This window comes from Caloenas nicobarica, chromosome 2, assembly GCF_036013445.1.
Source record: "Caloenas nicobarica isolate bCalNic1 chromosome 2, bCalNic1.hap1, whole genome shotgun sequence".
In the NCBI taxonomy this organism is placed as follows: Eukaryota; Metazoa; Chordata; class Aves; order Columbiformes; family Columbidae; genus Caloenas; species Caloenas nicobarica.
In genome coordinates, this window is record NC_088246.1 from 37,808,364 (window position 1) to 37,833,914 (window position 25,551).

Sequence of the window (25,551 nt, forward strand, 5' to 3'; positions counted from 1 at the left end):
ACATAGCTATATTGTTAAGGACTGCTGAGCTTAATTTGAGTAAGTCTGTACAAATAATGTATGATTTCTGCTCGTCCTGTTGAATGGACTGTATTGTTCTCAAACAGCAGCTTTCTCTGCCTGGTCACCATTCCAAAACATACCTGTGCAGTCAGCGAATCAGTTGAGGGTTTTAAGCCCAAGTTAATGATCAAGTTGATTTTGTTCTTACATGGGTTCTCTTTGGAGTTTTTCCCAATTCTGTAACTGGTGTTGTGTAGTGTGATAAGTCCTTGCAGAATAACGTGCATTCAGGGGCACTTGTGTAGTGCTTTGTTTATTTCACACGGATGCACTTGACCCCGAAGAAGAAATAGAACTGACCACAGCAGGGAAGAGGCAGCTGGATCTTTTTCTGGGAAGCTTTAAAGATATTGATATGAACTGGGGAGAACATAGCAACCTTTGATGTCATAGCAGTACCCATCTAAGCAGCCAATTTACTTATGAGAAGGAGCAAATAAGTCACTATTGTTCTTTTGCTTTTGAAAATGCATTGTGCCACTTTATCAGCACTGGTGAAGTTACAGCCACGTGAGAAGTGAACTTTCTTTCAGGGAGATGAGTCTGCTCCTTGCTGCACCCAGTCACTTCTTCAACGTTCTTCTCTCATATTGGTGTCCTTGCTGAGGATGTGTGGGTTCACCTGCACTGGAGCCTGGTGCTCAGTCTGTCTGATTAAAAAGAAATGGGGAAGAGACTGGTTGAAATGTGGTCTGAACAGTCAACAGCAGGGGAACTGCGGTGAGAGTCATGTTGCTGGCAGGGAGAGCTTTTAAACTTGCGTGATCCAGATATCCAAGTGCCTTCCTTCAAATAGAAAGCATCTTGTTGAACAGGAATAACAGTATGGGTATGTGGCTGGTTTATTTTTCTATTTTTGTTTTTCTTCTGTTCCCTATAAATGTAAGGCATTAAAGAAAATGGAGAGAACAACCTGCAAGCTGTAAAAAGCTCTGGTGCCCACAAGCTGCTGCAGTCAGAAACGAATTCTTTAAGTGGATTGACTCTGTGTGAGGAAGACAGAAATGAAGATGATTCTCCTACCTTCTTCAGTGTCATGAGCAATAGGTAGTACAGATTTCAATTAAAAGGATTATTGAAACTTTGTTAAGCCTTTAATTGACTCATTTTTAAGAGTCTTCTGCCTATAAAGCTTTATTTGCTGAGATTATTCAACAAGACTGGATATAGCCCAGTAATTGAAGAAGATAGCCTTTGTAGAATTAGCTGTACAGAGTGGAGTGGGAGGTTTTTTCCTTGTTTGTAATTGCAGACCTTGCTTGCACACCACCAAATGTGTATTTCTGCAGTCATTTAACCTAATAAAACAAAAGCTATCTTGGTGGTTCCTTGTCTATAAATTTTACATCTGTGCAAATGAAGTGGGCATGAAATGTAATTTTGCCTTTAGAAGTTGCACAAAAGGAATTGTTAATTTAACAATCTTTTCTGCTTGTCCTGGACACCAGGTTCAGCGATATTGAGCTTCGGGAAGAGGAGGGCATACCAACAGAGGAGTTTCTGGAGTCATGTTATGCAATTGTGCCTGTTCTGGGTAAGCAGCTCCTCCTTCTTTTCTTCTGACTCCTTTTGACTGTTGCCAGCTGCGAGAAAAGGTGGAGCTGTTGGCTTGGAGAATGAGTTTCTTCATTAAAGTGATGTAACAGAAACAGTTCCTATCAGCGGAATCAATTTGACTGGTACCAGAAGATGTTTCTTACTTCGCCTTATGGAAGATCCACTCTCATTTAGATGGGACCCATGTACACGCTGTCTGGAAATTTATAGGTCTGTCTGGAACAGCAATTTCTTCCCCTCAAAAGAGCGGCATGTATACCTTACGTGCCCAGTACAGCTGACAGCATGCCATCAGCTGTACTATATGATTTTTTCCAAAGACTTCTATCTCTAGCCAATGCAGCTCCCTACCTGCTTGACCCCTGCACCTGACAGTGGATGTGGGGTCCCGGTGAGCATGAACCCTTTTGAGGACTTCCGAATTGTAGGTTGGTGTATTTTAACACTTGCACCCACTGGGGTGGATCAGTTCTACACCAAAGAAAGACTTTGGTTTATGTTATTCATTTAGTGTTCTGCTGACATTTAGAAGGATTATTAAGAGAGTAAATGAAATTAATGAAATGAAATTAATTGTTACTAAGGCATGAGGACTGGAAAAAGACCAAAAAAAAAGACTTTTTTTTTTTTTTTTTCTAGACAAGCTGGGACCAACTGTTTTTGCTCCTGTCAAAATGGATTTTGTAGGTAACATCAAGGTAACAGCTTCTTTCTAGCACCTTTTTTTGTTTGTTTGTTTTAACAAAACATCTGTTTTGGGCACTAAAGCTCAAGAGTCTTTGTTGTAGGAGTCAATAGTGGAAAGCTATTTAATATTTTATAACGTTACCATCTGTCAGATCAGAATGCTGAAATACCCCTAATTCTGTTCTTACAGTACATGCTGTGTTTAAGAAATCCAGTTGCTGTGTGAAAACTTATAAGATACTTGATTGCCAAATAAAATATCTCTTACACCTAATGAATATGACTTTGATTCTGAGCTGAATAGGTTGTAAGTCGTGATGTGATGGTGGCAATATTGACTTTAGACTGTATAACAAACGGAGGTGGGGGAAAAAATCCCTTTCTTCAACCAAGTAGGAGGAAGTTGGTGCATTAAGAAGCAGCTTCTCAGCAGGTCAGGGCAGACCCTGCAGCCTCAGTTCTTGGTCTGATAGCTCTTCCAGCTCCAAGTCTGAATGGGTTTGAAGTGCTGCTTCTGATACGAGATGTATTCATAGTGAGATTTTTCATAACTTTTCTTTCAATAAAAAAGAAGAAAAGCAAAACATATCTTCTGAGTGTATGATAAGGAGCATTGCATACATTCAGATTTATTTGGTGCTTATCTTAGTGAAGGTAGCCACTGAAAGACTGAAAATATAGCAGGAGAGAAGCATGCTATTTAAAAAAACTAAAACCTTGAATATTCGTTGTCAAGTGATAGGCAGCTTCTCCTTTAATGTAGAAGAAGAATGTGTTTATCTGCCCCTTATATATTTTTCTCTCTTCTTTTTATGAGGAGTTGTGCATAACAAACTTGGGAATAAATTAAAAAGCTTAAGCATGCTGATGACTGCTATGTGTAACTGAGAATTTGCAGCTTAGCAGTTGTCAGAAGGTGATCTTGCTTGTACCTGAAGCTTGGGGCAAATGGGACTTTGATTGGAGAGCAGGTTGAGTTAACTCCTTTCTGCTGGTGTGGAGGATGCCATGGGAACCTGAAGCATTTTGTCAGACAGAAATGGCAGGTTCCCTGTAAATCTTTGACTGAAATGTGGGGTGGTTTTTTTTTTGGTTGTGTTAACCAGATGTGTCTGGGGTGGTGCGCAGGGAAGATGTGCCCAGTGTGGCAGGGCAGCCGTGCCGTGGGGAGTGTGTGATGTGGTTGGGGATCTGTGGTATCCCTTTTGCAGGGAGGAGTTGTGATAAATAGGTCATTGTTTGGTCTTCAAAGCCTAAAGCTTTGCCTCTTGTTTTCACTCCAGAAAATAAACCAGAAATTTATAACCAACAAAGAAGAGTTTGGTACCCTCCAGAAGATAGTGCTCCATGAAGTGAATGCAGGTGTAGCACAAGTTAGAAACTCTGCTACGGAGGCTCTCTTGTGGCTGAAAAGGTAACGGCCTCGTATCTACTTACACTATGAACTGCTAAGGTGCCATGAGAATCATTAGAATCATTCCAGTTGGAAGAGACCCTCAAGATCATTGAGTTCAACCATAACCTAACTCTAGCACTAAACCATGTCCCTAAGAACCTCATCTATATGTCTTTTAAACACCTCCAGGGATGGTGACTCCACCACTTCCCTGGGCAGCCTGTTCTACTGCATCACAACCCTTTCCATGAAGAAATTTTTCCTAATACCCAATCTGAACCTTCCCTGGTGCAACTTGAAGCCATTTCCTCTCATCCTGTCACTTGCTACTTGGGAGAAGAGACCAGCACCCTCTATGCTACAACCTCCTTTCAGGTAGTTGTAGACAGAGAGGCCTTTCGCCAGCACAAGCTTGCGTACTTGGAGCGAACTGGTTACTTTACACTGGCTTCATCAATCCAAATTGGCTAGGTTCAAGATTAATGTGTTGTCTGTGGTTGTATCACTGCGACTTTGCCAAAAGGCCTGAAAAAGCGATGGCAGGCAACCTTTTTTCCCTGTAAAAGTGAAGTTACAGTGAATGGCTGTTCCGGCTGGGCCAGAACATCAGGCAGGCTGCAGCAGAAATGTTCTAGCAAAGTATGTTTCGTTGGGTTAGGAGAGAGGCTGAAGAAGGTGGCTGCATTTTTTTATTCAGATTGAAAATGGCACCTTAATTCTGAGTTTTAGTGCTCTTCTGAGTTGTATTGCAACTTTGAGGGCTTTGTTATACTTTGGATTACTTTGTTATAACCATGGTTTCTTTTTTATTTCGTGGGTTCATCCTGACAGAGGCTTAAAGTTCTTGAAAGGGTTTTTGACAGAAGTGAAGAATGGAGAAAAGAATATCCAAACAGCTTTAAGTAAGTGCCAGTTGCTTTATTCTTCATATGCTTCTGAATTTACATACTTGGCTATTTTCTTTCTTGTTGAGAATCTCTGTTTCCTTCAGTGACTAATGATGCAAGTAATTTCAAGACATAATATTTTTTTAAGTACAGTTTTTGAAAATGGCCATCTTCAGGCAGATTACTAGACATCTGGTCAATGTCGATTTAATAGCAGATAAAGATTCCTTTAATTGGCATACTTTTTGCAGAGGAGACAGTCATACCTTAGGGAAAAAAAGTGCTTTGTCTCATTCCATTTTCTCTACTGGTCTCCAGCGAGAGCGCTCCCAAATTTATAGTTGTGTTATTTTTTTTTAGTTATTTCTGAGATTGGCCGTCACTCTTTGAAATCACCTCTTTGCCAGTATGGCTGTGAATTGTTTGTATCAGTTAGGAGGGAATTCGTATTTTTTTCCAAGTACAGAATTTCTGACACTCGCCAAATCAGGGTAGTGCCCACAGCAAATATAAAACAAAATACAAACCCTGCTTAGGCTTGACATGGTTATTCCTGAGTAAGACCCTCTCTACATGCATGCAGTCTAATGTTATGATAATCCAGTGGTCTTTTAAACAGTTAAGCAGCTGCCTTATAAGATCAGTACAAATAGCTACTATGCACTATATAAGCAGCTCTTGGAAGTGGGACTGTAAATACACCGCTACCAGATGTAGATGTTAAACACCGTGGAAAGTCAAAGCACGTATTTGACCTTCTGAGTCTGAAGGCCGTAGCAGTGAATTCCTTCTTGAATTGCTTTGTGTCCATGGCAGAGACATGCTGTTGGTTTTTTCTCACTTCACCTTTGCCTTTCTCTCCATGAAAAGCTCTCCCATATCTTTATCACCAGTGCAGCTTTGGTTTGCTGTTAGAGTTTCTCGTGCTATTTGAATCTCAAGTAAAGATGGGGGTATGTGTTCTCTGTCTACAACATTGAATGTCAAGCTAGTGAAATGAAATGAAAATAAAAAATGGAATATCCACCAGATCTTATGATCTTCTGAGGAACAAACAGCTTTTTGAAGGGATTTGTCCTTAATCGGGGTTTAAACCTTAGTCAGCTTTTAAAATTCTGATGTTTTTAGTATCCCTTATATTTGCTGATAAGGCAGAGTGTAAACTTGTCGTTCCTGTTTGCTACATGATACTCTTTTTCTCTTTATTTCATTGCTCTTGTTACTGTATGCTATTCTCATAGATTTTTGCTCCTACTGTGAAGATAGAAAAGACACATTCACCAGTCATTAGACTGATATGTGAGGAGTACTTCAGAGTACAGCAAAACTTATGGCTGTTTACACTCTTCCAGAAATAACTGTCTGCAGTCTTTTGAGCAAATATCCTAAAGCAGCAAAATGTAGAGGTTCTCTTTCTTCAAGGTGAACAGCTCAGGGGAAGTCTAACACTATGTCAGATACTTAAAAATTCAGCTGAAGGGCAAGGATATGAAATGACAGCAGTGACAATCTAAGACTGGGAAAATATGTCTCAAAGACATTTGGCTTTGTGTATAGAAAGCTTAGTATATGAAAGTGAAGCTGTCTAGGAACATAACAAGGGACTTCATCAAAGGCTGCACTCAGAGGCACTCACAAGAGACATCCTGAGGCTTATTTTGATAAAGTCCCGGTGCTTTCCTTTCCAGGGACACTCAAAACTTGACCCTCGGATGCAAAGAGAGGGCTTTTGGTTAATGCCTGAGCTAACCACCTTGATTGAGCTGGCTAACCATCAGCTTGGAGGATTGTTTCACCCTGTGTATTATTTTATCAGCCTTGCACTGAACTGAGAACTAAATAGTAGGAGAAGTGTTAGGTGTGAAGCACAGCTAGTCAAATAAAAATTACATTTGCCGTCCTGTCTGTTAGAACACTTATTTGCCATGGATGAGGTGAAGGAGATTTGACAGTAGAGCTGAGACCCCGGTGCAGAAATCCCAAATCTGTCATCTCCTTTCAGTCATAACTTGAGTGCTCAGAAACAGCCATTATTTGCATCCAATGGCAAGAGTATATCCATAAATAGTCATTTCTAAGCTGTAAATTGTCTTTGTGATGCAAACTTAAAACTGCCATACATCTGTCTCTTGATTTATTTATTTTTTTCCTTTAAGACAATGCTTATGGAAAGACATTACGGCAGCACCATGGTTGGGTTGTCCGCGGAGTCTTTGCTGTAAGTATTTATCTTAGTTGCTGATAGAGCTGGGGGGTCTTGTTAATGTGATCTTGTGTGTCATTCATAAACCGTGTTAACTTTTTAAGCGTTAAAATGAATTCCTTTGTCAGACTTTCTTTTCAGGGTGAGAATGATGGTTATCACTGTGTTCAGTATTGGGTTTTCAGTGTGGAACCTTCCTTCTGGAGCCAAAACAGATTTATCGCTTTTGCATGCATATTTTTTTCATTATGTGTTTTTCCGCACAGACTGGCAGGACTATTAAATGATGAAATGAGGGATTCAGGTTGCTTTTAAGGATTGATTGGTCTTTGGATGTGAGCATTCAATAAGAATGTGTCAGCGACTCAAAGTAGAATATATTGGCCAGAGGAAATGGTTCGTTTTTGTCCAGTCTGGCAGCTCCCCCTCGTGTCTATCACTGGAAAACATAAAAGGAAAAAGGAAAGTCTCATCCAGGGAATCATGACAGAGCCTTTGACTGGGAGAAACAGAAATGTTGGGGAGAGCTTCCTAAAGAGCCTTTGAGAATGGAACTTCAGTGCTGAAGTGTGTGATGCTGGTTTGGAAGCTCCCTTAACAAACTGTATTTGGAGTTTGTATTTAATTAATTTCTAATATATGCTATTTGTACAAAATGTGATCTACAGACACTTCCTAAAAATCAGGCCTCTCTGAAGATGTCTTAAACTGGGGATCTACACAGAGATTAAAAAAAATATAATGTTAGCCTCCCTCTCATTTAAAAATCTTAACATATGCATGTACACATAAATACATTAAAGCTATGCAATCTAAGTGCATAGAGGGATGTCTTAGAGGTTTTTTGTGTCTTTAGTTCAGTTTCTTTTCCTGTTCTGTTTTACAAATCTAAAAGCTTTGATTCCTTTCCCAGTTAGCTTTAAGGGCAGCTCCAACATATGAAGACTTTGTGGCAGCTCTGTCTGTAGAGGAGTGTGAGCCTCAGGAAGAAACATTTTACAAAGGAATGCAGAGGGACCTCAACATTTACTTACCAGCCATGGAAAAGCAGCTAAATATCTTGGACACTCTCTATGAAGTACATGGTTTGGAGTCAGATGAGGTGGTATGACTACAGCAAGACGGTGTCTTAAAACTTCAGGGACTGTGTCTGTTAACCAAGATTTCTTTTGTTTTGGATTTTTTTGGACATCATTTCTGTTCATTATGTCTTTTCAGGTGGGAAGAGTGTTGTGTTTTGGGGGAAGGGTATGTATGATTTTTATTTTTTCATTGATGCTTGTTTTGTGCTTAAATGTGGAGGTACTGTTTCTCTTTGGGTCATAACTATGCCCATGATGAATGTTTTTGACAGTTTCTCTCTTGCCTGTGCACTCCCTCTTCTCTTCACCTTGTAAAAGTAACAGAGCAGAATTTGGCCTTTGCTCCCATACCTTAGGAGAGAGCTGTGCATGCAGCAGAGCAGTCGGGATGTCGTGATGGAGCTGGCTCTGGCTCTCCCGTGCCCCATGCCCACTCCCTGCCACGGCACAGGAGGTCAGAGGTAGCAAGAGTTATCGTGACCTTGGTAGCAGAAGAGAAGGCCAATTAAATGCCACCTGATAAGGTACGCAGTGAGTTTGTCCCTTAATTTGGGTTGAAAGCTTTTTAATGCAGCACATCCCCAAATATTAGAGAGATCTTCACCATAAGCATATGTGGCTGGTGGTCTGAGCTTCCCTAGGAACCAGCCTTTGAAACTGGGTGTCGTGTTCCCTGACCATGTCCCAGTATGTGCCACGTTCTCCCTGTCGGCTCCTGCCAGTGGACCACAAGAAATTCACTGGCACAAACTGGCAAAGCCCAGCTAATTGCAATAGGGCTTTACACAAGCAATTGAAGATCATGTCCATCATCCTGGTTTGTTAAGGTTTTGGTGGGTTTTACTATTTTGGGTTTAGAGTTTTCTTAAATTCACACAAAAATGTAATTTTGAATTGAATATGGCTAGCAGTTTAAAAAGCAGATTTTACTAAAGTCAGTCCTAGGCTGACATTATGGGCAGAGACTTCATGAAAGTGGACATGAAATGAGTGAAGCATTGGGGAAGCTAGAATTTGTCATGGAGCCATTACACATTGGGCCAATTACAAACCTTAAAATCCTAAATTATGTAGAAGTGACTGGAAATGAAGAAAATAAAATTTGCCCTTTTCTCCATTTTGCTGATACAGATAAAAATGTGCTCTTAACACTGCTGCTATTAAAAATAATAAAGAAGTCCTTTTAGCTAGTGATATGGTTAGGGACAAAATTCCTAGTCGTGCTGATGTCTAGAAGGCTGTCTGTGAATTATTGACTGCCCTTTCAAGGCATAAGTGGGTCTCTCAGTGGTGACCTGCAGCTTCAGATGGCTTTGTGCAAAGAGTTGAGTTTAACTCATGTGCAGGAGGAGAGCAGAGTGTGCTAATGAGGTACTTAGAATTAGTAAATCTTCGTAAATACAGGAGAAGTTTCAGTGTCACCATACTGACAGGAGAAGTACTGGCTTTTACTAGGCTAAAAACCACGTTGTCAATAAAATGAATGTAATACAGACCTGCTGCCCTGCATCGCTCTGTGACGGGAGCCTCTCTGCACACCAAATACTTGATTCTTTCTGAAGAGCCCAGCATTGTGAGCTTTAAGAAAAGCATGTGATGCTTGAAGAAATGACCAAACATCACACTTGGTGTATAAAGCAAGATACCAGAACTGTAATTAGATACCTAAACAGTGTGACTTTCTTGTTCTTGTCATCTTCTCCGAGTTGTGCCTGTCTGTAGTTCCTACATACACCAAGAAGAATCAGAAGGATGTGGGGGTTTTAGTCTTTTGGATTTTCTTAATTTAAGTAGTATATATTTATGTCTAAGTACAGAGTAAAAACTTTTGGCCAAAGTTCCTTTCAATTATTTCACTACTCGCAGTGCTAAAAATCAAGTAGAGAGCCTTTGGGATTTCGCCATCTTCTTCTAAGCATGAATGCAAAGAAACCACCCCTGCCATGGCTTCCTCAGGGTTTTCAGCTATTATGTGGGAAACTTTGCTGCAATAGTTCTTAGCTGGATGCTCTGGGAAGGTAATGGAGACCACATTTCCACAAAGTATGGGGTATGCGGGGAGAGCAGGAAGAGACCCCTTTTCTCTAGAAATTAACTGTGAGATCATGATGAAAATTGGCTTCCCTTTTTGCTCTAAGCTTTTCCAGTAGCAGGAAAGCATATTCAGCACTTAAAGTCTTGGAGGTATTTTGGGGGGGTTGTGGTTTTGTTTTGGTTTGGTTTTTTAACTAGTGAGAGAACCACTGGTTTGTTAGTAGCGCGTCAGACCCAAGGTTTGATGCAAAAAGTAAGTAGGCTTTATTTTGTAAGCAGAGAACTTAACAACTTCATCAGGCCATTAGCTTCATTAGTTACTAACTTCTACCGTTCTTCTTTCTTCTAACAAATAGAGAGTGGTCCACATGGCATATTCTCTAATCAGCATGGCATCCTGCCTCAAAGCAGGCTTTCTTGCCTTGGTCTGCTCTGTAAAGTTGGTCATTCTGAGAATGTTCTTAGGAGACCATGGCTTCAGATCTATTGAACAACAAGACCTGTGTGCTTGTTGTTCAATAGGGGACTTGTAGAGCAGGAACTGAGCAAGGTCTCCTTGCCTTCTAAACTTGTACTTCACCATGCGCTGCTTCTGCAGGGTGTTGAGCACTTCTAAGGCAAACGCATGCCACCTTTCCAGCCAAACCACCACTGGGAAAGAAACCCGTGCAGCATGTTGCCAAGCTTAGCTCCCAGTTATACCTATAAGGATGCAACAGACCAGATGACCAAGTGGAAGCAAATGCACTGCAAGACGATTCCCTTCTTTCTTTCTTTTCTGTGGCGTCAGTTTGGCAAGCAGAGAGGAATGATTTTGATTTTAATAAATGTAGAGAGCAAGCCTTCAAATTTAGAATTGGAGAGGAGGTTGGTGGGTTTTGTTTGATATGTTTGGTTCATTGATCAGTTGGGGTTATTTTGTAATTTTAATGACTGATATTTATGAACAACTGACCTGCATACTGGTAGAGGTCCACGTGGCTCTCGGAGAACAGCACCCTTGCTCTACATACTTTACATGAACTGCTTTGGTTTCTCAGACTGCACTAGTCTAAAGTTTTGCATCCTTTTCCTTTAGAAATGCTTTCGGCTGTTTCCTTCAATGTCTAACAGTTGCATATTCTCAGGGATTTTTCTTAGCCATGGCAAAATAAGAGTAATCACAGCCTTACCCCAGGGGACTAAGGCTGCTTTTTGTGAAATTAGTATAGCTGAGCGTAGAACTCTGATACAGCACATGACACTCACAGTGTCTGTCCAGTGCGCAACTTTGCTGAGACATGGTAAATCCCAAAGCAATCTGATAGAAGTGCTATCTAGTACTGAATAATGGCTGTCAGCATATTTGAATAGAGATCATACACACATCTTTTAATATAGTGCCATTGGCATTAGACCAGAGCTCTGAAATAATTCCAGTCAAGTTCTGCTTAGTAATGGGAGGCTTTTATTTATTTTATTTATGTTGTTGTTATTTTTTTAAAAACAAACTATGTTCTGGGGCCCCCTCTGCTATTTTAAGACACCATACTCAGTTGCATATTGAAGTTCTGTGACATTACAATTGTAGAATATGAACTGGATACTCAAGTGCTTTAGTGTAAACTGAAGGAGTCACTGAAACATCCCATCTTGACACTTTTGTACTATGGGTCTCCCTTTAACAGATGCACTTAAAGTTAAGGGCCTTATACCTTCACTTACAAACTTTTTGTAAAGGATCATCAAGACTTATGTTACAACTGTTTGCTTTAAAAATGTTTCGTAGTTTGAAAAGTGTCACTTGGTTGGCTGGACATAGAAAAAGTATGCCCAAAACGTGCTCCTGTTGTTGGCAGCGTGCTTTGGCAAAGGGGTGCGGACCATTATAGAAAACAGTGTCCATATGCTGGACCTTCTAACCCTTTCTTTTCATTATCACTTCAGCTTTTGTGAAAAGCTTTAGGGAACCTTCAGCTGCCTTTCAGACACCAGAAAACATAATTAACACATTCCTACCTGGCTGTCTTTCTCTCTTCCCCCACCCGGTCCCTACCCCTTCATTTCCTCCCGTTCTCATCTGCTTTGCTACCAGAACTGTTGCTGTCAAGTCGAAGCATCTTTCCATAAGAGTGCAAAGTGGGAAGTTTTGTAAGTGATACAAATGTAAACTTGGAAAATCAGACCTGAATTCTTTGTCAGGCAACCAAACGTACAGTCAGATGGAGAATGTGCTGCTTTTCTCTGAAGTTTCTCCCCCATTTGACATATTTTGCCAAGAAGACCACACCACTTTGAACTTTACATTTCACCAACGAAATTTAAATTAGGACACTTCAGACTTGGCAGTTCTACCTCTTACGAGTGAAAGCACGGGAATTTTTTTTTTTAATTACCTATGTCTCTTCTCTTGCCTGTATAGTACAGGTAACAAAACAAGAAGAGAAGAATGGTGGGAATAACTGAGTTTATGCCTCTTTGCTACTTTCCGTAGCCCCTTGGTGAACAAACTCTGCAAACTACTGCATGCTCCAAGCAACATAAAATCACCCTTGTGCAGAAGGGTTTTCACAGTGCACTTACTGGCTCAGAGCAAGCCCAGGCAGTAGCTGATCCTGCTCACAGTTCACACAAGGATTTAAGCACTTGCTTTGAAGTTAGAACATAGGCATATGCTTCACTTAAACACGTGCACCGGCCCACTGGCATGCAGTTCTTCAAAATGTAGTCTTTAACTATTGTTTGTAATATCCCTTTCTTGGTATAGGATTTCTGTCCCCCAGATACTCCAGGTATGCTAGAAGTGTGGTGTTGTTTGGTTTTTTTTTAATACGTGAAACTTCCGTGTTTTCATATCCTGATTTCTGCTTAGCACTTAAGTTTATTAACTTTATTTTGCATTGCAGCATTCATGGGGTCCGAAATTTATTAATTCCTTTATTTAAAGCTGTCTTGAAAGTTTGAGATTTGTATCTACTTGAAACTAAACAAGTAAATTGCATTCCAGAATATGGTGACTAAACCAAAAACCAAAGCAGCTTGCTTTTGTGGTTTCCTTGCCTATTTTCGTTTTTCAAGCAAATTTTGGGCATACATTTTATCAATGTCAAGCTGAGCTTCCTGCAAGCCTTACTTATACATTCTAAAACACATTACATACATACTGAAATACATCTAAAGATGAAGAGAAGGTATATTGCCTTACACTTTAAATTTTCTTAATTCTAGGGGCTCATTCTTGCCCCCAAAATCACCTCTTCCAGTGTAAGCATTGCATAAATTGTACCATCATAAGCAGTTCAGTCTGAAATATGTACTTTGGAGTTTCCAGTCTGCATCATCCCTCAAATCATACAGCGTCTGTCTCTTCTTTTGGAGCATTGTTAAGACCTTTGTCAGACTTTTATATTATTTCATTACAATAAACTTATTTTAAATAAGCATGTTTTAAAATCTTGCTTTCTCTTTGCATGGATTTTGTTTCTTTTATTACAACAGAGGGCCTAAAGTGCTCTTCAGGAATGCATCTGTTCTAGGTACTGTGTGAACAGTCAAAAACAGTATGTTTCTGGTTCACAGAAACCGCCTGTCTGTATCTTTGTATGAAGAATGTTAACACACATGGAGCCTGTTTTGATTACAAGAATAAAAGCTGTGTTTGGCATGTGCTTGTGGTTCCTTGGCCAGTGTAAATGTGTGAAGACTGTAGCTAGAAAAGCCAGCCCGGCAGTGTGAGAGGAATTTGTATTTTAAAACTGCATGTATTATTTGTCCTTCTTTTACCTGGGCTTGAATCTCTTCTATACAGGTTTTGAAGACTTCAGAAATTCCTGTGTGGTCATCTTGAGAGGCAGATGAAGCCTAGTGCTCCTTAATTAACGTGGGTGTAACGTCTCCCTTTTTCTCCCCCGCTTTCTCTCTCCGTATAAACACAGCACAGACCTGAGGGCAGAACTGTGATACGCGATTGTCTTCCTCTAGCAAGGGCAAGTCCCTCTGCTAAATGGCAACATCTAGGTGGAGATCTGTGAAGTGGCAGAGGCTTCTTCCCGGCTGGAGATGAGCAGATGAGACCGGGCCCCTGCCTGTGCCTCGCCAGCCCTGTGGCAGGGGGAGGATGTGTGTATCCTGGTGCAGCAACAGCAGCGCTGCTGGGCTGGAGCTGGCTGTCTCCTGGGGGATACAGGAGACCCTCAACCCTTCTCATTGCAGTAAGAGTGTCCAGAGCATCAGCCCCAGACGCAGCATCCCTCTGTCTAACCTGCTGGGGCTGAGCTGGCAGATAGCTGGCACGTGGGTGAGGGAAGAATGGTTTAGAAAGCCTTCCAGGGCGGAGATCACATCTCTCTTTCACAACTACAGGGCTTTGTTCGTCTTCTCTCCTTCCAAGCAGGTTGTCAGTCATGAGACCCTGGTAGTTCCAGCCAAATAACAACAGCCGTGTCACTAATGCTTTTAGATGTCCCCCTGAGACACTGTCTTGGCCCTGTTCTTTTGGCCTGTGGAAATAAGTTGGCAGGTGGGTGAGCCTGGGTGCCCATGGCACGAGCTGTTATTACAGCCATGGTGCAGATTGCTTTGGTGGCTGTCCTGAAGTGTCAGCTGTGCCACAATGAGCTGCCTTGCCCAGGTCACTCCTTTCCCTGGCAGCTCCTCTGAAGCCATCCTGTTACGTGTCGCGGTTAGACGGGGCTGCTGCTGGGGCAGAGCTCTGTCCTACACAAGAGCTGGCACTTCTGGTGTTGGTATCTACACTGTGTTACGCTGTATTAGACACCTGTAGCTCTTCACACCAAAACAAAGAGGATGTATGCAGAGAAATTGAAAGTGGTGCAGAGTCAATCAAAACTTCACTTGCAGTGTTACAATGAAGTTTCCTTTCCTTGTTTGAAAACACAAGGCACTGTTCTAGCAGGAAGATGAGATTTCAGCTTTCCATCTGACCATGCAATAAACAAATTGAACCATTTTCACCAGAGAAGTAGCAACTTGCAACTTGCTGCAGCCATGCAGACAACTTCTATCCGTTGGCATTTTTGGACGAGAGGAGGAGGAAGAATGTGATGGGGTCCATCATGCATCGCAGTGTCCCACAGACCTGCCCCATAACTGTCAGTACTTTGGTAAAACCCCTAAGCTAATGCCTCGAAGCCCAGCTTTTAACCGTGAGCTGCAATATTGATTTGCCAACCAGCACTGCAGTGTCCTATTTTACAGCTGAAACACGTCCATGAGCAAAGGAGAACAGAACATGGTGGCTGTGGCAAGAGGTCTGTGGCTGTGCAGAGAGACTTTGCACGAGTCGTTAGTCACCTCTGTAAAATGCTCTGCCCTCCTAAATAGCCAAACGCAAACCAGCAGCACAGCAAAGACATGTTCTAATGGAAATCCCATGCATGAAAAGATACCTCCCACCAAGTGTCTCCTCACTGCAGCTTCCACTGGTTTAAAAAATGCAAATCTGTTGGCATTACAGGATTCCAGTTAAACTGCAGGAAGAGCCCCAGCTAAAGCTTTCACAGTTTGTGATGTTTATTAGTAAAGGTCATGGGCTGTGATGTTGGCTGCTAAATTCCTGTCCCCACAGGAATCTAGATCCGTGGTTCAAAATAAAAAATGATGTGCTGAACATGTAGGGTTCATAGGAACACACAGGTGCTGCTGTTAAAATGGGAAGCTCGAAGGGTACACATTAAAGATTCAGCAATGACCAAAATATCCATAAATGTTTTATTTCTTAGGGTTCCCCTGTATGGAAAAAGACTATCTTTTCTGGATTTAAGGGGGAAAGGCAATGCAAGCTCCCAGCACCAAAGCTTTGACCTATGCAACCAGGCAGAGTGAAACCTTTACTGGGTTGGTTTCTTTCTAGCCCAGCTGGAAACCTTGCTATGCTGAGGGCCTTGTGGGGCTGGCCTGCAGTTTTGCTGCCCTACAGGAAGTATAAAGCTATTGAAATGCAGAATATGGTACCATAATTCAATGCTACAGCCTTGATGGAGCACAAGTTTTGAACACTGGTTCAACGTGATTATGCAAAGCTGTTCCTTGAATCAGAACTATGAAAAGAAATTTTCTTTATCATTTGGGAACTGGTAGAACAAGTGTCAAGCACAAGTACTACGACTGACGCTTCCAGATGTTGGTGTATCCAAGATTGTCTGTCCATCTGGAAGATTTCATCCAAGATGTTACCATGTATTTTTTCCTAATATTTCAATATATTGATGCAAATATATTTCTTAATTAACAGATATTTATTCCTCTCCTGTGTCTAACACAGATTTTAGATTTGCTTCTTGTGAGTTATCATTAAAAAAACACATCAACCTTCGAAAGCTTCCAGCTTCCCTTCCCTGCCCCATGAGGGGATGGTTCCCAGAGAAGCTGCAGTGACGGCAGTGCTGGCTCAACCCCCAGTTTTGGGGACTAAGAAAAAAGGCTTTTCCAAGTTTCATTGTGTTCTTGCATTCCCCTAACCTTCACCTTTTGCCAGCCTGTATTACTTTGCTGGTGTTCTGTTACGCAAGGTCTGGTAAAATTTCTGCAGGATCTTTTGCTGTTTATCCACCACTTAGCGAGGCATCACCATTAGTGCAGGAATTTCACCTGCAGCAGGAGGAGCTGAAATTGGTGGTACTTGTGTCCTTCCAGAGCTGTCAATCAAGGAGTCACTGAGAAGCTGCTTCCCTGTCAGGGCCCCCAACGGGTCCGGTGCCAACCAGCAGCATTTGTCCGCTTTTTAAGTGTGTATCTCACCGCTTTCAGCAAGATGCACTGGTGTGTGGCCTGCAGTGATGCCAAAAGAGAACAGGTCACTGTTTTCTCAAAATCAGACAGATCTGAGACTTCAAAATGCATTTTGCATCAATTTATCTTCGTACCATGGCTCCTGCTCCAGCTATGGCTTTCCGCCAAAATAATTTCCAATCAATTTAGCATCTGTTTCCAGTGTTGGTATCGCCAGCTCATCTGTAGCCTTCAGAGACCAGACGTGCCTCACATAGTTTCCTATAGGTCACAGTTTTCCACTTGCTTTCTTGCTCAGCAGCTGGTACCCAGCGTCCTTGCTGCAGGCGAGGGGCAGCTCGGTGCCGTGCAGCCCGCGCAGCCGCTGCTGCGTCGCCACCGCTCGCCTGCCCCACTTTCTCCCCACCGTGACATTTGAGCTGTGGTCTCATGTATTCCACACTCACCGAGCCCAAGGCTCCACGTCCCATGCATCAAAGAAGAACCAGCTTTCCCAAAACGAACAAAAGGAGAAGCTTTGCCCCACTGGCAGGATGCATCTGTGTGTGCAGCAGGGAGCTGCGATGTCTCCATGAGACCTCTGAGCCCTGTGGCGGCTGGGAGAGCTTTCTTGCCAAAATCACAGTGGGAGACCCTTGTCAAGAGCAAGAGGCATACTCTCCCACACAGAGCTTCATTCTGCTGCCCCAACCCTTGTGTTGAGTCACCACCAGTCCTGCCTCATCAGATGCACCAGTCCCAGGCACAGGGACTTTCTTGCAGGTGCTTGTCTGTAAGGAGTTGTCCCCTTGTTGGGGACGTGCTGAATGTCCCAGTCGCACATTGGATCCTGCCAGGGCATCTCACAGTTTGTTTTCTTCAATCTGGCTTTTAAAATTCACCTCCTCCCCCAGTCTTTCAAGGAATTGTGTTCTCTCACCTTTAATTTACAGCACACTGTCAGTGTATACTCACTGCTACTTTTACTTGCCTCACACTTCATCAGTTGCCTTGAACAGGCTGCTCTCTGCAGGGGCTCGAACCAGCCCCTGGGTGGAAGCTGAGGAAAACCCTGGAGTACTTCAAAGAACTTGGACATGCTTCTTGTCAGCCAGCCCAAAAGCTTCTTCATGTGGCACTTTGTTTTTTTATATCGGTCCTTTACTTGCGTGGGGAGTTTATACATCCAGGCTATGCTCCTTCTGAAATAGGGCTCTCTTCTGTCGAAGCTCTTCTGCTTTGGATAATGTAATTAAATATTAATTTACATTTTCTTAAGCCTGTATCACCAGTACGTCTGTCCACATTAGTATTTTTTTTTGTTCACAGACCATCCCAAATGGAACTCTGCTTTCAGTTATTGATACAGATGCTTAAAAACATTTAAGAGCAGGATATTCCTGCACAAATATAACTTTTTCAAAAATAGCTAGTTGTTATTACCTTTTTTATTAAAAGAGAAAGAAGCAAAGAAATAATCAGCCCTCTGCTAAGGGGTCCTGCATTAAAGGATTTTTTTGTGGGCTTCAAAGTTAGGTGAAACCAAGAGAGGGTCTAGAAACCTGCCTTGATTTATATGCCTAAATAAATGTCAGGTGAATCTGACAACCTCTGTAAATCAGAGCTGTCAAGTGTTTGTCACTCAGCCTCGGTGACAACCTTCAGTTGAGCAACAGGGATGAGGGCGCAGAGGGGAACTCCTTCCACTCCCAAATCCTGATGCAGCGCATCTGCCATTGATACGGTGGAAGTTAAGAAGTCTGCAATCTTCACGTATGGATTTGCTCGCCAAACAGACGACTCAGCTGTGAAGCCTGGGCATGGGTGTTGCAGGCAAGGTGAGAAGCCCGAGCCCCCCAGGCATTGCGTGCGTGGTGCTGCAGGGCACTGCAGGAACCCCACTGCTGAGACATTGCTAATGGTCTTTTGGGTGGTTTTGCATTTCGAGGGGAGCTTTGCTGCTCTTTACCCTGCAGCTAGAGTCCTGCCATCCTCAGGGCTGCAAAATGCAGGGGCAGTATGGGTAAAGAGAGCATGAGTTTCCCCTTACAAATGGCCAACAGATGATACTTGACTGCTGAATGCAAGAGGAATAATCACATTATTTGTCTGTCCTTAGAGCTCGATTCTTTCTTGCCTATACCCAGTCCAAACTCTTTTACGTCAATCTATTTGTCCTAAGAGCCAGTCACAGCAGTTGAGTCCTCCACGTAATGTGGATATTCCTTGGCAAACTTACGGGACATGATTGCTCATCAAATAATGGGGTAGTGTGGAGCAGAGAACAAATATTTAACTTATTTAGATGAGCATAACAGCTTGTTCTCAGACAGCTTATGTTAGAGCCTGCTGATCTCAGGCAGCAACAGGTACAGCTCCCTGGCTTTATTTAGAAGCTGTAATCCTGCAGCATTTCACACCAGATGTTGTCTTGCTTGAAAAGTTCTGGCACAGAGCAAGCCTCTCTGCCCTTCGCTGTGCACACCAAGACCAGTGAGATTACCAGCTTTACCCCACTATCTCATGCTTCTGCTTTGGGGTTACTGCGGGGTTTGACAACTAATCTCTGGTCAAGCAACAGTGAAACAGTAACTCCTCACTGTGGCCACCAGATGGTTTATGATGGTTTATCTGAATGCACCGGAGCATCGCAGCTTAAATCTGGCTTTTGATTGTACTTTGCAACCAGCCTCTCTGTGGTTTTGGCCCATAATATATGCATTTCAACAGGACACTTCTGGACAGTTCAGTTGCCTGAAATATTCTCTGTTTCTTACCTCTAATCAGTCATCCCCCTCTTTAAATCTGGTAGCAACTCAAAACCTAAGCAGTCCTCAATATTATCTGGCTTGGCACATCCTGTCCTCAGAGCAGTAGTGCCAGGTAGGTAAGATGACAAACCCAACGGAAACGTATGAAAGAAATTATATTGCGATAAAATGTCAGGGTTCAGAGGTTCCCCTGTATGTGTGTCCATGAAATGATCTCTGAGAGAAAGGCATGGGAAGCAACAAGTATATATCCTGCCCCAAAGGTCTGACTGGCTCAGCTGACTCCCCCAGCTCCTGCACGGTGAGTTTCATGGAGGAACATGTCCAAAAGAAATGAGAAAGGCAGGGGGCAATGGGAGCTCTTCTCTTTCAAACATAATTCATCACTAAGAAGTTTCTGAGGCCTCACACTGGGGCTGGGGAACAGTATGGGGTCTCCAAGCTATTCCTTCCTTGCTCCACCAAACTGGATATGCTCTGGTTAAGAGTGCAAAGGAAAATAAGTCTTGCACACCTACATTTGCACATCTTAAGTCAGCACTCAGTAGTGGTTCAGTGGGAAATGCCGTCAGGTACCTCTTCCTCCTGCGAGGGTTACGGTGAATAACTGCTCACCCCAGGCAGGGGATGCTGAGGACCCTGATGGGTCTCTGTCTCCTCTCTAAGACGAATCCTGAAAGATTTCTCCCATGCCTGGCACAAGGGTCAAACTTATACGTACGTCTTGCCAAGGGCTTGAATATAATGCTGATGTCAGTTTGTTCGCTTATTAAAGTGACACTTTAGACCGGCTGAGAGAGGGTCATCAGTTGCTGAGTTTCTAAATATACTAAACATGCTGCTGTGTGAGGAGGTTAATGTTACCTCCTCTTCCTCCTGCTGATTTATTGCACCATTACCTCAGATTCCTGGTCTGTCAAGACTCTGCGGTCGGGTCATCACACACCAGCTAGGCAGGCTCCTGGTCGCACCTGCAGAACCTCTTGCGGACCACTCTGTCCTTCCATGTGTCCTGCAGCAGATGCCACCAGTAGTGTTGGCCCTGGGGTCAACCCAGCAGATTGCTTTTCCTGAAGAGCATGAGATGCTTTGATACACTTGTGGCACGAGGCCCCTTCCCACTCTGAGCACGATGGCCAGAGCTGCTGCTTGGCTTTGCTATGGGAGGCTTTGGTGGGTTCAGCTCCATGGTTCTCCTTCGCCCTCCTTTCCAAAAAGAAAATGCTGAGCAGCACCCTAAGCAGGGAGGGATGCTTGTTCAGTAGTGGGTGGAAAGGCTGCAGCAAAATATGTTAAACCCTGGTCTCTCTCACTTGAGAAGGTTGTGCATCCAAGCCGGACCCTCAATCAGATGCACAGGAAACAGTCAGAGCAAATTAAAAACCCTGAAAGGCTGGGCCTATAATTCAATGCTTTTTGAGTTCCAAGATTTTCTTGAGGGTGGAGGGAGCAAAGTAGCCACTAAAGTAATTTCCAGCAGGAGTGCACTCCTCTAATGTAATTTGGCCTGGCTTCCCTTTCAAATGCAACCTTTCCTTGGCTGAGCTGGTTCAGGTCCATCCTCCTAAATACCTCAGTAATTACCAATGCAATGAAAGCATGTGCCCAGGCTTTGTTCTGGCCTCTTTAGACCTGGAGTGACAGCAGCCTCAGCACAGAGGACCCCACTTTGCAGCAAAGAGCATGTTGCTGGACATGTAACTGAATGCATTGATGCAGTGGGGATTTGTGATTGACCGTGTTCAATAAAGACATACGACTAATTTCCATCGGTTTTGTTCCTTTTTTCTCTTTGATTGAGGTTTGGCAGCACTTAGTCTACAAGTTGCATGGTCTCTTACCAGATCAGTGAGCATCAGTTACTCTGGACCAGATTCCTGATCCCAATTTTACATTCACTCTTTGCTTCAGTTTGTCCTTCTGCCAGCACCTTACTGTTACCCACAGCAGATTTCAATAGCCCATTGCCTGTAGCAGAGTTCAATAGCCCATTGCTTGGTGCTTGCCATGCAAGAGGATGGTTTCCAGAGAGGGGACACTTGCTCTGCTGTATCCATCTCCTTGGGCAAAAGCTATCAGAAGAAGAACTCAAAAGTCTATCACAAAGTGCTCTCTGTTGCTTCACTCTTCATGAATTAAAACATTATTTTTCCAACAACTCTTTTAAAGGTCTTCTTGCGGCATTGCCTTGCCTGCATGATGCACTTGAGTAACATCGAAGATTCACAGCACAGCACTGGTTTACTTCTCTTGGATACACTTTGGTTTTCTTTTTATAATACATGCCCTGATTGTACGAGGCAGCCAAGTGCCAGAGCCATTGAATTGTCCCCAAAAGCAGCTAACTGGGGACTTATTACTATTGTTGCTCATAAACAGCTGGTGCTTAAGGACAGTACCTGTTCTGGGAGACTCACAGTTTAAGGATAACTACCAAACCCTTCTGCCTTTGTCCAAATCAGTGGGGCTGAAACAGGAATTGCACCACATGATTTCTAGAGACGTTCAGGTTGGCTTCTCTAAGAAGCCATCTTTTAAGGAGGTAAGAACCGTGGCCAAGGGTCTTTGCTGTGACATCTGTAGGGCTGCAACCTCAGATGTTGGAAAAGGAATGGTGTGAGAGGCTGAAAAAGAAGTTGACAAAACCCAGTGTCTGCAGAGCAGCAAAGGTGTTGTAGTGTTTTGGAGGGGCTACGAAGGATGTGAAATTTGATGCTGTTAAAGGAAATAATGAGAACAAAGAAATGAGGAGATGAGATACATGGCCAGATTTATGGGCATGCACCAGGTTGGCAGCTACAATTTTGAATTATTTGAAGCCAAGAGAGACATGACATAGGCATTTGGGAAGCCAGAGAGGTGAGTGTCACAGAAGCTGAGCTGTTAGAAAGGAAAGGCAGAAAATACACTGCCCTAAAAACTCATTCATTCTCTAGCTGTCAATACACTTCCATTTCCCCTGGGGACAGACAACACTGCCCTTCTCTGGGATGCCCCATTGTGCACAAAAGCCTGGAGAGGACAGACTTGACAGCTGCTACTGCAAGGCAGGAGCCTCTTCCCAAAGCCTGGGTGCTGGCTGTTGGGATTGCCCAAACCAGAGGTGCCAATATTGCCATTCCCATTGCCCATCAACACCTGATGCTGTAGCTTTCTGGTTTGCAACCATCAGCTCAGCCTCTGATAGGAGTTACAAACCAACCAGGACGTTATGAAGCAGCAGGAGGAGATAATCCCCCAAACCTCAGCCCAAAGTCTTATTAAAAATAGTCCATGTGACATTAATTACAAGTAGAAGTCAATGAGAGGGGAGCAGTTCTGCACATGGCGTGTGGCACAGGTCAGTTTGGGGCTGGGGCAGTGGCGGGACCTGCTGCGGGGATGCACAGTCACACTCCCAGGCTGTGCACACCCCGCACAGAGCCAGGGCCAGCAGCAGGTGTGGGAGAAGCAGGAGGCATTGGAGAGGAGGGGAGGCGCTGGGATTTTCCCTCCCCAGCATCTTAAACTAGGAAATAATATCTAAAAAATTTTGATGTTAAACCAAAAATGGAATAAGCGAAAGTAAGGACATACCAGAACTAAGGTAGCAGGTTTTATTGACATGAGCTGCTAATACACGCAGTAGGTAACTACATATATTTAACAATATATTATGTGCAAGCTGGATTTTTAATATACATTTAATACAGTGCATGGTGTAAGCTCATATTATTTTTGTATGCCTCTAGAGTTGCATACTAATCATTAGAAAACTTTCCCGCAAGCATTTGCTGCTACAAAAGGTCAAGGAACTGAAATACTTCAATTAACTTTTTGAACCAGACTTGGCACAAATGTGTTAAGAAACTCAGAGAAGGAGGGAAGATAATTCACAGCAGACCAGGCACCACCCAGCTGAAGAATCCTCAATTAATAAAGCAGGTACGTAAGAAGGGTTGGGGGTTTTTTGCCATTTAAAAAATCATATATACTTACCACCTTCCCAGATGTCTTTCTCTTGCTTTATCATGTGAGGGGAACAAGACAGTAATGGTAATAAGAAACTTTGTTTCATGTATTTTTTTTCCTTATATCTTACATTCCTTTCTGTTAAGATGCCGAATTGTTTGTGCTGTATTAATAAGGTCAATTTAAAATCTACACTTTGTGAATGTTTTCTGATCCTTCCTGAACGTGTGCAGCACGGTACAATTTTACCTACACAATCACAACTCCTGTTTACATTTCCTATCCTCCGTGCACTTGGTTTACAACTTCAATGTCCTTCAGAGGCAGGATCTTTTAAAAATGACGTGACTTAAAACTGAATGTGAAAGGCCACTGGGACTGCTAAGTTTCTCAAAGACCCTAGCATTTTGGCAAGGTAGACATGAATTCCTTGGAGAAGGGTGAGGAGTTCAGATAAGTCGCTCCAAGCCCAGGATGGTACCACTCAGCACATGCTGCCAGAGGCTCAGCCGTAGGGTTGGCCAGCAGGACGCAATGTGGGGGGATGTGGCTGTCCTTGGGAGCCTTATGCTGGGATATGTGCTCCCTCACGGTGTGGCGCTGCTGGAATCTACCACTTGCACAAGCACAGGAAATTAAAAGGCAGCTGTGCTAGTGCCCAGATTTCCAGAGCTTATGTTGAGCGAGTTCCTTGCCCCAGTGGTTCCTTGACCTTTTATTAAGACTTCTGGTTGGTTTTTTTTTAAAAAAAAAAAGAAAGAAAAAAAGAAAAAAAAGAAGCAACGAGAATTAAAACTTTGAACTATTGAACCTGGCCACAAATGCTGGTGGCTTGACTTTACAGCAGCATAAGGAGCTCAGGTAAGTGAGAGCCACAAAGAGTACACCTAATTTTGTTGTTGTTTTTTTTTTAAATTGGTGATTTCCAGTATCACTTTGGACATGCAGAGTTAAAGTCTTTTATACAGGTGGTAAAAGCCATATGCATTTCTTGATTGCTTAATGTCTTATCATTACAATGCAACATCTACCTTAAACCTTTACCAAAGCACCAGTGTAAGTGCAGCTGTTCCAGTGCTGTCACTGGTACAGGTAGCTCATGCATTTCACACAGTCTTGTACAGCATTTATCATGAAGAAAAAAAGAGTGGCTTGAGTGAAAATAACACCTGGATTTGAGGTTTTTAGTCCTGAATTCTGCACATCCTTTGTTTCCTTTTCTTCTGTTACAGACTCTTTTTCACATAATATGCTTCTCACATGAAATTTACTCTTCAATGCTTGCTAATAAATATTATAATTACTCCGACTCCTATCAGAGTTAGTATAGTTGAACAAACTTTCTGAAAAACAAAAATACATGTACATTACATATCATAAATGAGCATCCATAAACACTCTACTCCAAGATTTGATTTACAGAGATACAAAAGTGAGAATGTACACTGGGAGGTACCCCAGACACAGTGGTGGAAACAGCGAGAGGGAGAGGACAGGGTGTATCCAGTGACTGAATGATGATGGTCAGGTAGACAAGGGGCTGAAAAAGACCTTCCAGTGAAGAAACCAGAGTGAAGGCAACGTGTACATGGTCACGCTGTGGTTTCAGGCAGGTAATCGATACTGTCCCAGCCCCTTCAGGGTCTTCCAGAGCACAGCCAGCTTGACACTGGTGAAAAATACAGAAATACGTTCCTTCTCTATCTTCCTTTCTTGTCTGATTTTCTCCTGGGAGAGAGCTCCTTGGCTATTTCACAGTTTATTTAACCAGTTTGGCCTTTGTGGTCTGCAGTTTCAGGCCTCCTGTGACCACTTGCATTTCTGTGCATGCACACAGACTCAAACAACCAAACGTCTCAGCCTGAAGGTGAAGTAAACCAGCTTTTTTGGCTGATTTGTTGATCTTGAAAGCACTTACTGAAGGGCCTCTGCTCCTTCAACCCATGAAGATGTACCATTAACCTTAATGTCACTGAAGTCATCACTCACGTGGATACAACACTTGTAAAGTTCACAATGTAATAAAAGAAAAAGTCTCTATAAACTTCACATGGAAGATACGCTTCGTGTTTATGCTGAGAAAGTTAAAGACAAAAACCCTGAAGAATTTACATGTAGGTTTAACAGTGCTAAGTCGAGGTAATTGTTACACGATATTCCTGGTTAGTGAAATTCAGTTTCCAGCAGCTTTACACTGCATTTGTGGTGGAGA

At 42.8% G+C, this 25,551-nt stretch overlaps 1 protein-coding gene across 1 annotated transcript in view; it reads left to right on the forward strand.

Moving 5' to 3' along the window:
- PLEKHA8 (pleckstrin homology domain containing A8) overlaps positions 1 to 13,320 on the forward strand; it is a 31,162-nt gene extending 17,842 nt beyond the window's left edge. The window contains exons 8-14 of the mRNA XM_065629906.1: positions 951 to 1,110; positions 1,512 to 1,597; positions 2,260 to 2,318; positions 3,591 to 3,721; positions 4,535 to 4,605; positions 6,747 to 6,808; positions 7,707 to 13,320. Coding sequence (XP_065485978.1) covers positions 951 to 1,110; positions 1,512 to 1,597; positions 2,260 to 2,318; positions 3,591 to 3,721; positions 4,535 to 4,605; positions 6,747 to 6,808; positions 7,707 to 7,904 — 767 coding nt within the window. The 3' untranslated portion in view covers positions 7,905 to 13,320. The remainder of the gene's footprint in view (positions 1 to 950; positions 1,111 to 1,511; positions 1,598 to 2,259; positions 2,319 to 3,590; positions 3,722 to 4,534; positions 4,606 to 6,746; positions 6,809 to 7,706) is intronic.
- The last annotated feature ends 12,231 nt before the right edge of the window (positions 13,321 to 25,551 follow it).